Source organism: Pseudorasbora parva, chromosome 11 (genome assembly GCF_024679245.1).
Source record: "Pseudorasbora parva isolate DD20220531a chromosome 11, ASM2467924v1, whole genome shotgun sequence".
NCBI classification, from domain to species: Eukaryota; Metazoa; Chordata; class Actinopteri; order Cypriniformes; family Gobionidae; genus Pseudorasbora; species Pseudorasbora parva.
In genome coordinates, this window is record NC_090182.1 from 14,110,998 (window position 1) to 14,124,232 (window position 13,235).

The 13,235-nt window shown below is 36.6% G+C and overlaps 1 protein-coding gene across 4 annotated transcripts in view; it reads left to right on the plus strand.

Annotated features, from left to right (window-relative positions):
* The window catches only part of unc5a (unc-5 netrin receptor A), a 236,065-nt gene that overhangs the window by 167,934 nt on the left and 54,896 nt on the right, over nucleotides 1–13,235 (plus strand). For all 4 annotated transcript variants that reach the window (XM_067457151.1, XM_067457152.1, XM_067457153.1 and 1 more), the window contains one exon: nucleotides 11,710–11,874. In XM_067457151.1, the coding sequence (XP_067313252.1) occupies nucleotides 11,710–11,874 (165 nt within the window). The remainder of the gene's footprint in view (nucleotides 1–11,709; nucleotides 11,875–13,235) is intronic.

The window sequence follows — 13,235 nt, forward strand, 5'->3', positions numbered from 1 at the left end:
ATCCTCTGATGCTACTTCCAGCAGGATAATGCACCATGTCAAAAAAGCTTGAATCATTTCAAATTGGTTTCTTGTACATGACAATGAGTTCACTGTACTAAAATGGCCCCCACAGTCACCAGATATCAATCCAGTAGAGCATCTTTGGGATGTGGTGGAACTGGAGCTTCATGCCCTGGATGTGCATCCCACAAATCTCCATCAACTGCAAGATGCTATCCTATCAATATGGGCCAACATTTCTAAAGAATGCTTTCAGCACCTTGTTGAATCAATGCCACGTAGAATATAAGGGAGTTTTGAAGGCGAAAGGGGGTCAAACACAGTATAAGTGTGGTGTTCCTAATAATCCTTTAGGTGAGTGCATATTCGTGTAAGAATTGTTTATTATAACGTAATGAATGTAATCCATCATTGAAGCCTGGTTTGCAGTCCTGCTTTGCATAGCTGTATTTCAAATACATCCTGATTGGCTGTGATTGTGTTGTCACGATTCAGTTTTGTGTTGACTGCAGACAGACTGTTTCGTGTTCGGTTGCTTGTCACTGGAAATTTAGTACAGAGGGAAGGAGGAAGGAAAAATCAGGGGTGAAAAAACGACATAACAAGAAAGGAGGTTCACAGTGGTGGCCGTTGCAAGGTTTTTTTTTCATATAAGGGTCATGCTGAGCAAGCGAGTTGGACTTTGTTCCTGTGGTGGCTTTATTCCCCTCGTGTTTCCCGAACTCCGACTGATTAATCCTGACATGGGCCGCGGTGAGCGAGCCGTGGTGTCCTGGCAGAGGATGACTTAGTTGTGTTCCCAATCAAAAACGAGCGGTTGCCTGCTTTAGCGTGCTCACCAGAGGACCCCAAATCCTGTCAGCGAGAAAAAGGAGAAGGAGAGAGAATGATCGTCCCATTCCATTTATCACCATACAAAGACACGCACGGACAACTGCAGGCCCTAAAAATTACATCTGAGACTTCATCCCGATTTATCAAAACGTGACTTCTGACTGCAGGAGGTATAAATCATCATTTACTGACTAGCTGCAGGTAGAGGCACCGCGTTCCCAGAGCACAGTCAGACAGCAGAAGACAGAAAGAGAAACAGCAGAGCTTTGATAAACGACTCTGTATGTGAACACAGTCCGTTGCCGCTGTTCTACTGATCCTCGGGACAGGGCGACTTTAAAGGACGTGACGTGATTCTTTGTGTAATGCGGCGAGCATGTGATGCCTTGTGAATGCTGATGAAGCTGAATTCTTTTTGTAATATGAATAGTTTGGAATAATATTTCCAAGGCACCCAATGCTATATTCTCAGTCACAAGGCTACAGACTCAATCGAAATGAAATCGTGATTATTAACCACATAAACCATATACTCTTAGTATGAGCGACTGTAGTCTACCAAACATACTCCATAGTGCATGGTTCAGACAGTGTTTTCAGTCTTGTAGTTATTATTTATTAGTATTGTTTTTATTATGATTGTCATTATATTAAATAATTATTATTTTTATATTAAATGGTACTTGTTTATTAAAATGTAAAATAAAATTTAATTATATAATTTTTCTATACACTACATTTTCTATTTTAATGTATGCATAATTAACCCATTTGAATTAAATTATAAAATTGTAAAATACTGAATGTTATCAATGCTGAGTTAGCTGTTATTATTATTATTATTATTATTATTATTATTATTATTATTATTATTATTATTATTATTATTATTATTATTATTATTATAATATTATACAATTAAATAATTGTAGCCTATATTTCAATAATTTAATTTAACATGGTTTGTGAAATTAAATGATGCATACATAATAATAAATGTAGTGTGTCATCAAATTAAATAATTAAATTATTAAATTATTATTATTATATTGATTGTATAATATTTTTGTGTATTTTTTGTTATATTAAGGTTGGGTTTACATAACGGTACACTTAATATTATCATTCAATATAATTTCAATATACAATATAATTAAAACATTAAAACAACAACGCATATCGGCCCATTGGCCTTCATCAGGGTGTTGGTGAAGGCCAAACACCAACACCCTGATGAAGGCCAATGGGCCGATACGCGTTGGTGTTTTAATGTTTTAGCCCTACCAATAAAGGCTTTTTTACTTTTGCATCCTACTGAGTGCCTGGACTTGGATTTTTTCCAAATTCTTTTTCAACATTTAACCCTTCCAAGAGCACCAGAGGGTGCAAGGGATTCCAGCAGCGCTCCAGTTCTCTTTTGTCTATACAATATAATTACTCTTCAAAGAATGATAAGTGGACGGAACTATCTTAACTAATGTAGATCAAAAAGAGTACACTGTAAAACATGTTGTGTGCTATTCACCATATAAAAATGATGGTAACAATATTACACATAATATTTTTGAGTAGTTTTTAAGGCTTGATTTTTTTATTCACAATACTACCTGATTAAATCATGTAAAATGTCCAAAATTATTTAGTCTATGAAACAATTCATTTAATATTTTTAGTGAAATGTGCTTTTTTATTTTAAGTTGACTAAAAAATGGCGTGGATAAGAGTGAATGGAAATGACCTGTTTATTTTTTACATCGAGCCATGATGTATAATTACTATGCAGCACAACAAGTAGAAACAAAACTCCAACATAACAAAAACTCTTTAAAAGTCAAACATAACTGATTAACAGATGTTTCCCCTCACTCAAAAACACATCTAAAATAATACTATTTCAATATTAATGCTCCATGTCCAACCATATGCAAAGCATGTTGGGAACTAAAAATGTCTCTAAATAAAACTGCAAAATTTAAAAAAAAAATTAAAAATAAATACACTGTAAAAAAAATGTTGTTTTTTGTTGGTTTAACTTAAAAAAGTAACCAACCTGTTTGCCTTAAAATTTTGAGTTTATTGAAATTAAAAATTTGAGTCGATACAATGAAGGAAATTTGTTTAATAAATAGAACCTCAAAATATTATTGTATCTGAACCACATAAAAAATTTGATAAATCCTGAAAATAGCACAATTTGGCTGCGTCATCAGAAATAAAACACGCACAATTACCCAATATGCTTACAACATCTTTTAATAATATTTTAATAAAGGTTGTCGAATCTCAAAAAATGTTCATTGTATTAACTCAAATTTTTTATTTCAATGAACTCAACATTTTAAGGCAACCAGGTAACTTTTTTTCAAAAAAAATTTTTACAGTGTAGGTGGCCAGTTTTTCTTTAATTTTATCAGCTTAATTGGTTCCTCAATTCAAGCCTTAAACATTCAAGCCTAAATTTCCTTTTAAAAAAATGTGGAAATAGGGAAATGTTCTCTATTTTCTGTACAACTTAAGAAAACATACATGCTAATTTTAATTATCACTTTTGTTTGTTACAAATTACAAGACCCATGACTAATTTTGTACTTGCAATCCAAGGACAGCATGAATGCAAAAAGAGCCCTTGATGTGTAAGTCGTTACCGTTAGAAGCGGAGCATGGGCAGCACATGACTTAATTGGACATTTTAGTGTTTCTCAAATTACTGCATGCCATATTCAGCATGTTTGATTGTGATTTATGCCTTTTTGTACATTTAGCCTTCCTATCTTAGCTGTATAACATTGTATATGTTTGCAGCTATCATATTTATTGCAGCTTAAGTATGTGCATATTCTCCAATTTCATCACCAAAACCAAATTGAGTCCAGTTCTGAACCCGGGCACTCATCCGAATGATGTCTTGGCTTACCGTTTCTTCCCCTCTCTATCTCTCTACTTCCTTTTTCTCATGGAAAATTATTACCATAGTCTCAAGAATCAATAGTACTTGTGGGGTTTTTTCTCCTTTCAAATCTTTTTAAAAGGAACAAACCGGTAACTTAATGCAATTGGCCAATCAACTGGATGAGTTCAGCTGTGAAGAGTCTAATGTAATAAGTGGGCTTTAAAGGGCTAATTGACCCTGATGAGCCTCTTGTACCAGCTCTTGTTGAATCACTGGCTGGTTAGACCTTTAGCACGGTGAAGAGGCTGCTTCATCTAAACTCGACACGTCAGAGACGTCATACGCCATCAATAGCACTTACACACACACACACACACACAAAGACAGCCCTCACCTGTGACTGAGAGCATCATCGGGACTTTAATGCTCTCTGAGGAGATCGCCACCTGATATTACATGCAATCCTTCTGAAAACTTCATATTTCAGTAACTCTTTTCCCTTTCAACTAGATTCTAAACTTCAGCATTTTAACATGAAATTGAAGTTTTACAAAGGAGGATTTTTTTATTTATTTCACTGATGCATTCAGCATGAAACCATGGCTGTATCTTAACTGATGGATAGAAAAATCTGGTCTTCCAGTTTATGTTGCAATACGTTTTCAGAACCTGAGAATGTGTTCCTCTTCCCTGGATGCTAGCCTATTCTGCTGAACTTTATCTCTTAGCATTTTCTCCCCTCTTGAAGTTTTTTTTTTTTTTACTGATAAAATGTTGGCCTATATAACTATGAATATGGTTTGAAAGAAGTCTCAGTGCAAGGATATCAACAAAAAACTAAAAAAAAAAAAAATCTTGTTATTCTCTGCTAGTCTCCTTTTGGCCCATCTGCTGCTTCCTCTTGTTTCTTTTTCACTCTTATGACTTTTGTTAGTCTTAAATCTGCTTAACTAGAACTGGACAATATTAACATCTTGTAAAAATCAACTATTTTTCAGCCTTGTGATAATGACATTTGAGATGTACTTTATATGTAGTTTTTTCATTTTACATATCTTATTTTCATGTTTGGCTCGAAACAGTCATTTTTACCTACAAATTTGTTAAAAACATTTTAGTGTTTGAGAAATATGTAATATTATATATGTTAACATTATCCAGGGAACATTAACATTATAAAGGGATTTTATAATAAAATGCCCCCAGGGCATCCAAGATATAGGTGACTTCAGTAGAACACAAATGAAGATTTTTAACTCCAACCGTTGCAGTCTGTCAGTCATATATGTGAATGGTAGCAAAATCTATGAGAGTAAAAAACAAAACAATAAAAACATACACAAATCCAAATTAAACCCTGCGGCTCATGATGACCCATTGATGTCTTAAAGGGGTGGTAAAACACAATTTCACTTTTCTAACTTTAGCTTGTGTGTAATGTTGCTGTTTGAGCATAAACAACATCTGCAAAGTTACAATGTTCAAAGTGTAAAGCAAAGGGAGATATTTGCTTTTAAAGAAATCAATTTCTAAGGACTACAGCAAACGGCCGGCAGGGACTACAACCTTTTCCTCCAGACTCGCTGACATCAGCAGCTACAGTAGAGATCGCGAAGACGTGCCCCGTCCACAGCTCGTGATAACTTGCCAATCATCAAACACGTGAACTAGGCGGTTAGCGAATCAGAACTCAGCTGGGCCAGCTAACCAATATGAGCCCATTGCGTATTTTTGAGGGACCGGCATCATAGAACCCGGAAACCATCAGACCATGCAGTGTAGAATAAAGGTAAAATATATGAAAAATAATGAAAAAAATTTAAAACAGTCCACCCCACAATCACAATCAGGCCTCGAAAGAATGTGTTTTACCACGCCTTTAGGACAGAAACGATCGCTTTGTGTGAGAAACTGAACAGTTTTTACCATGTTTTTACCTCTAATACACCATTATGTCCAACATTCTTGAGTCTGCCATCACTTCCGTCTGTACACGATCTGGCGTAGTTTACACAAGCGCCGAAAGTGATCGCGTGCTCAAGGCTGTTGGACATACAGTAGTGATGTATCTTTCTCACACAATGCGATCGTTTCGTGTCTTAAGACATCAATGGGTTGTCACAAGCCGCAGGGTTTAATTTGGATTTGTCTGTTGATCATTTTTTACACTTATAGATTTTGTTACCATTCACATGCATTATACAACTGACAGACTGCAACGGTTGGAGTTAAAATCTTCATTTGTGTTCAACTGAAGAAACAAGGTCACCTGTATCTTGGATGCCCTACGGGAAAGCAGATAAACATAACACTTTCATTTTTGTGTAAACTATCCCTTTAAGCTTCTGTAAACTTGAATACACCAATGATGGCTGGAGCTGTATTTGGGAAGTTATTGACAAAAAAATACTGTAATATAATAGTGAGCCTCAAACTGGTATATTAGGAGGTATTTATGAAATTAAATCTTAAATATAATATAGTAATTTTGTTATATTGCCCAGCATATATTTGCATAGCAGTTTATTGTCATGAAGCTGTAAATGCGGGACATTTAAATAATAAATGTACAAGACATCATTTTTTTATAAGATATAATGCTTAACATCTTTTTGAGAAATGTATTTCATGAAGTATGCTTCTCATGAACATGTTCTCCTGAATTCCAAACCCATTTTAGATCCATATGTTTGAAGACCTATATTGTTTTTGTTGCAGTATGCTCTTGAATACAAGAGAGGCAGCAGACTGTTATGACATCATTGTGACCCTGTTCTGGCCCTGCCCACTCTGGTACAGAGCCCATGAATCACCTGTAATCTTGTTGTATCAGTTTTATTGAACATGGAATGATTAGGCCCAGGTGAGATTACAGATGTGAGTGTTGACTCTGTCTCGTCCCCGCTGATCTGAAAGGTAATTGTGTGCCTCTCCCGCTTGGTTCCTCCTCTCTGCTCAAGGACGAGGCAGCTGGAGGTGTCCAGCATTGGCCATTGTGATTTTGAGCAACGGCGAGTGGAAATGGGGCTTCCTGCAGTCCTTTTAAAGAGCAGTTGGACGCCTTTTAGATGTGCCCTTGTCAAGATGTCAAAATAGACCTGCCACTGCGTTATTGTGTTACAGGCACCCTGGCACAACACGCACACACACACACACACACACACACACACACACACACACACACATATCTCTTCGCTCCTACAGCAGGATGATTGGAAATCAAAGATAATATCTTAATGGCAGGGAGTCTGGAATGGACAATTATTTGTCTGGTTTTGGTTCCTTGTTGGTCCTTGACTCATGTTAAGCTGGTTTAAGAAATTATTGTATCTTTACTAGAGAAAATCACTGTCTATTTTTCTGCTTCTCTCACTTTATTTTATATTTGCTCGTTTATAGTTGACATAAAAAATGCACTTTCTTAATACAAGTTGCTTGTCTTATTATGTTATTATGAAGAAAATGTTATATTTATTTTTAAGGCTGATGTCACTCGTAGGTCTGCACAGCAATTTTAAGTGCTAGTTACTCTAAGCATGAACAAACCTGTCATTAATTACTCATTGCAAACCTGTAAGACTATAGTTTAAGGTATTTTAGTAAAAGCTGATAGATTTCTGTCCCTCTATTGACAGTAGATGCAACTACCACTTTTTTGTTTCAAAAAGTAAAGCTACATACAGAGATCATAAATTGATTTATGTGGTGAACAGATTGAATTTAGGCAATTATTCACATATAAATATTGATCAGCGAACATGCTTGATGCATTAGAACAAACCTTAATAAACCTGGAGCTTGTGGAAGCTCAAACATGCTGTGTAACACAAGGATGAATCTCATTGGTTCTTGTGAAAGCTCAAACGTGCTGCGTAAAACACATGAAGAGTGAACCTCATTGGTTTATGTGGAAGCTCAAACATGCTGCGTAATACGCAAATGAACATCACTGTTTCTTGGGGAAGCTCAAACGTACATGCAAATGAACTACACTGGTTCTTACAGAAGCTAAAATGTGATGCGTAACACGTGAGAACGAACCTCATTGGTGCTTGAGCTTACGTTAAACACAAATTGTGTTGATTAATTTTTATGTGAATTAAATCTGTTCATCAAATAAAGCGACCAAGTCTCATCAGAAAATTTGGACTAAACCACTTAATTCACATGGATTAGTTTTAAGATCCCTTCATGAACTTTTTGAAGTGTCTAAGTGGTAGTTTAGTAGACAGTCAGTGGAGGGAAAGAAATAAAAAGATTTGGAACAACATAAGTGTGAGTAACTGATGATAATTTATTCATCGTAAACTAACCCTTTACAATTTGATGTAATAAAGTTCCCTGGGACAATAGCAAACGATAAGATATTTGACAGAGCTGGATTTTGACTTTTATGTTTGATCAGAAGTACCATTAAAACAGCACAGGCTCATTGGAAAAATGTGCCTCTACTAATTTGTTTGCAAACCTTGAAAAAGTATATACATAGAGTTTACTGAAGATTCCAGCTGAAATTAAATGAACACTAGAGACACTAAATCAACTTTTATAAACAGCTTTAATTTCTGCACGTTTTTTTGAGCAATGTGTTATGAAACTTATCCATATTGACTTTGGTATCACATAGCTAGCTCCATGTCTAGGGCTTTTCTGATGTAGTAATTGTCTCAGTAGCTCACCTAGTACAACCTTGTTCTCGCAATGCGGAGTGATCAGGTATAAGTCCAGTGAAACACAAGACATGATCATGATAAAATAGATCAAAGACTTGTAAAAGCAAGCTAAGAAAATTGGCAGTGGCGTTTTTTCTCTGCTATAGGTTTGGGCTATTATTTTTGCATTATTTTCAAACAACATAGAGCATTGTTTTAACGGAATTCAGCCAAACTGCCAAGATTTGTCCAGCAACGAACATAATAAAACGTTGCCAGAATAAAACTGAACACGCTTTTACCGACACTCACTGGACATTTCCCTTTGAATGTGTTGTGACACATGAAAGAAACAAAATAATATTATGCATGTCGCCACAGGAAATTATGTGGCATAAAAGTGGAAATATTCCTTCACAATTGACAATAAACTTGTCCATTCTGGTACAGAATGTCCACTTTGCTTGATCCAATCAATTCCCAAGGGATTAAATAGTCTCATTTCTTTTACGAATTGAAAGTCCTTTTTATCTGAAAATATATAACGTTATCAAAGTCAAATGGGTTGAGAATGGTTTTTCATGTTGTCTATATTGCTGCTAGTGTTTTATCTGCAATTCATTTCTTCTCAAATAAGTCAAGAGAGTTCCTCTCAGTCTCTTTGTGCAGTTTTTCAGAGAGAAGAAAGTGTCTTTTCTCTATCTCTTAGTTGTTGATCTCTCATCACCTGTCGTTTCAAATTCATGCAGAGAATCAGAGCCAGGAACACGATTCTTATTGTAATGTATTCATTAAGCATCAATTCCCTGTTCAGTCATGCTAATGTGATGATATAAGCCCGTCTCACACACAAATCAGTCCACTCAATGGCAAACAAGGACAATTCTTTTATTTCTTCGCCACTCTCCCTGCCAAATGTTTGATCAAAAGCTGTGTCAGCATGTCTTTTAGATGCACTCCACACATTCTTTGTTAGTACGAATATCATTCGGCATTGCTTAATAATCTCTGCATATTTAAATATGAAAAAGCCACTTTCGTCTGGCAGGCTATGACTAACTGTCATCTTTATTCACAGTAATTTATGATGGCTGACTTTTCATTTTTCTTATCACTAAGGCACGCGAGTACTTTATTAGCTGGTTGTTTGGCCAAGCGGGGACCTCACTGTACTGTTAGGGTCGGGTTAGCGGAGCAAAACTGCACAGTGAATATGCTATAAAGCCAGGGGTTAATGAGCAGCCCAGCGTGTCTGATCTTGGGTCTGTCGAATGGAGTCATCAGTAACTCTGTATCCAAGTACCATAATTCACCCTCTGCTCTTGGTCCTGTGAGGGCGCAGCTCAGCACCCCTAGAGAGCTCATTACCAGAGCTGCTCACATTAGCCCTGTAGTAACCTTCGCCAACCTGGCACAACGTCAGCCCGAATAAGACTTCCAAAATGGCCTCTGGTCCAGCTGACGAATAATGCGGCCCTGTGAGAATGAGAAATGGAAATAAAATACGTCTTCTGTGGCTAGGGAGGAAATGGGACATTTGAGTGTTGTTACACTAGGCACTAACACATACAGAATTTTCCATCTGCCTTTTATCTTGTATGGGCTTTCCACACTTGAAATTGTAATCGGGTTATTGTAGACATACTCTTAACACTGCAGATGCTAAGCTCCTTTTTCATTCCACCTAAGTTGCAAGTGTTATGCATAATTTTAAAGTCACAAAAAAATTTTTTTAATACTTTTTTGATTCAGCAATGATGCATTAAATTGATAATGTGACAGTGAAGACATGTATAATGTCAATATATACTATTAAGCAGCACAACAGTTTTCAACATTGATGATAATGAGAAATGTTATCTGAGCACTATGTGAGAATCCTTTCTGAAGGATCATGTGACGCAGAAGACTGGGGTAATGATGTTGATATTTCAGCTTTGCATCACAGGAATAAATTACATTTTAAAACATAGTTAATTAGGTTATTTTAACCCTTTCGCATGTACAATCACACCGGTGTGATCAGTCTTGGCTTGTCCCTGGAGCATACGATCACATTGGTGTGATTAGAACATTCATTGGTTTATGTGATCAGCTGTTAAATTCAAACATGCTTTTGCGCTTTAGCTGGAGCTGAGCCAGAGACAGACCCACTCAACGCTTCTCATATACAACAGCTATTCATCGCACATTTGTCAACTAACGCAATCATTATAAAGGTGTTTAAACAACAAAACACCACTTTCCCATATGTGACAATCAGAAATATCAGGTATGTCATGCTATAGGTAACACATTGAATATAGGTGAATATTTTTAATGAAAAGGAAAAAGGAAATAAAAGCAGATCATCAGTCATACAGCACTATTGTGACTGCGGTGTTTCATGTGACAAGCAACGATGCGTCACCATGGAAACTATAAAGTGATATGTTCTAAATAATGGTCACCCTGAAAAACCATTTCTGGGGGGTCAGCCAAAATGTTTTTAACTTTCATGTGAAAGGGTTAAATTGTAATGATATTTTGCAATATTTCTGTTTTTACTGTATTTTAAACCAAATAAATGCGTCCTTGTTAAGCACAACATAGAAAAAAATCTGAATTACCCCAAAATTGTAAACGGTAGTGTATATTCTTAAGGGCAAACAGTAGAACAATGTTTTATGCCATAGATAAACTATTGTTTGCTACTGTACCTTTAAGACACATTTCTTTAGAGAGAGTGTAGAGACAGAACATGTAAAACAGAATTACAGTATGACTATTTTTGATTAAAAAACATTTACTAACACATGGGGGGGGTAAATGCTACAAAAGTGTTGAATATATACTTGAATCAGTCTTAAATGCATAGCTAAGAATAGTGTTTTCATATGTGATGGTTGATGTGCATGCATATGTGAAATTATGCTGCTCCAGAGACAGCGCATCTGCATCATGTATATAAATATACAGCGACGGCATTGCATCTATCAGTATGACAGCACTCATATTGCGTAAGCCGCATTATTTAATACAGTGCATGCCAAAAACTCTGTATGTGTGTGATTGACATGAGCAGAGGGCAGGTATGTGGAGTTTGTGCATGCATATTACAGCACATGGGTGTTTCTGACAAGTGAGTCGGCTAAAGTAGAAATGTTTATAGCTAGCTACCTGAGTATCAAGGTGATTTGATCACCCCTGTGAGTAGTGGTTTAGTTACTGCAAATTATGTATGTACTACAAGACTTTGAGCTTGCTATGTTTTAAATAAGTGTTTGAGTTTAGTATGTTTCTGCCCTTATGTGTGATAGATTGCTTATTCTGTGTCTTGTGTTTGTTCAGTGGATGGTGGTTGGAGCGAATGGAGTAAGTGGTCGCCATGTGGAGCCGACTGTACCATGTGGAGAAGTAGAGAATGTACCCAACCTACGCCCGGCACCGGTGGGAAGGATTGCCAGGGCCTGGATCTTCAGTCTCTCAACTGTACCAGCGAGCAATGCCCTCAGAGTGAGTACCACCACCTCTGTTCCTTGATTAATAGATCGATTAACAGACTTCCTTTATTGATCACATTAAATGCGATGTGAAGCCTGGGATGCATCAGTGAGAGTCCATTACCCCCTAGACAATGTGGGAAGAACGAAGAAAGGGCATCTTGCATTAACACATTTGTTTGGAGTTGCAGGCAGGGTTTGTGTGTATCGTTGGGTCGTGTTTTGTTTTTTCAGGAAGGTCACTTTACTAGATCAGAGAATCTCGAGTTGTCCAAGGTCTTGATGCCCCCCTGGGTTTCCGTTCTCTGTTTGTTTTCCAGCTCTGATTCCCTCACACAACCTTTCCCATTCCTGTTGTTCTTCTTTTCTTTTAATGATGTTAAACTTCTCAGTCCTGGAGCCGCCGTTGCCATAGCACCACAGCAGCATCGACATCTGCGTCCTCGGGAGCAGCAGTGGTATTGCTGTTCTTCTGATGGCTGTTTTTGATATCAGATTCTGGTGGCCTTTATCAACTGTTTCCGTGAGAAACGATTGGTTCAAACTAATGCCAGAGGGTAGGTGGTGGAGAAGCCAAAACTTTGTGTGATTTCAGGGTGGTTCTGTTTGACTTTGTTGGTTAGAAGAGCTTCTTGAGCAAAGAGTTGTATGTGCTTCCACAACTCCAGTCTTTGTGCGAAGTGAATACTAGAAAGTAAAATACCAAAAACAAATCCTGACTGAAATATGACTTTAATGGGTTAGTTCATGCAAAAATGAACATTCTGGCATTAATTACTTACCCTGAGGATACTGAGAAAATGACACTGGTGTCAATGAAGGCCTGTCTGAGCCATCGGATTTCAACAAAAATATCTTAATTTGTGTTCCGAAGATGAAGTCCAGAGGTCTTACGGGTGTTGAACAATATTAGGATAAGTAATTAATGAGAGAATTTTATAATTTGTATAGTAGGAATGTGGACAGGCTAATTACAAGCTACAGGCAAAACAAGTGAAAAATGTCAATTTTGGTCAAATTTGAGTTTTTGAAAAAACAAAAAAAAAAGTGTTCATTAATCCCTTGCTTCAAATAGTAGATACACATCTAAAATTATCTATGTTTTCTGAGAGGTGAAACTTCCTAAATATTTCCTTTGTTTTAATAATCCATGAAAAAATGCTGTTCTTCTCTGCTCGCTTATTGATGACCCACGCTTCTGCTCAGCATAAGTTTGGTATCGTTGTAAATGCAGAATTCTAACTTTGTGAATATTCATGATGAGAATTCTCAATGGCTGAACCAATAAAATGTGATATTTTTTTTAAACTCATGCTGATGTAAATAAAATGATAGGATCATATTGATCCTTGTGGTATAGTAGGTCTTAATATA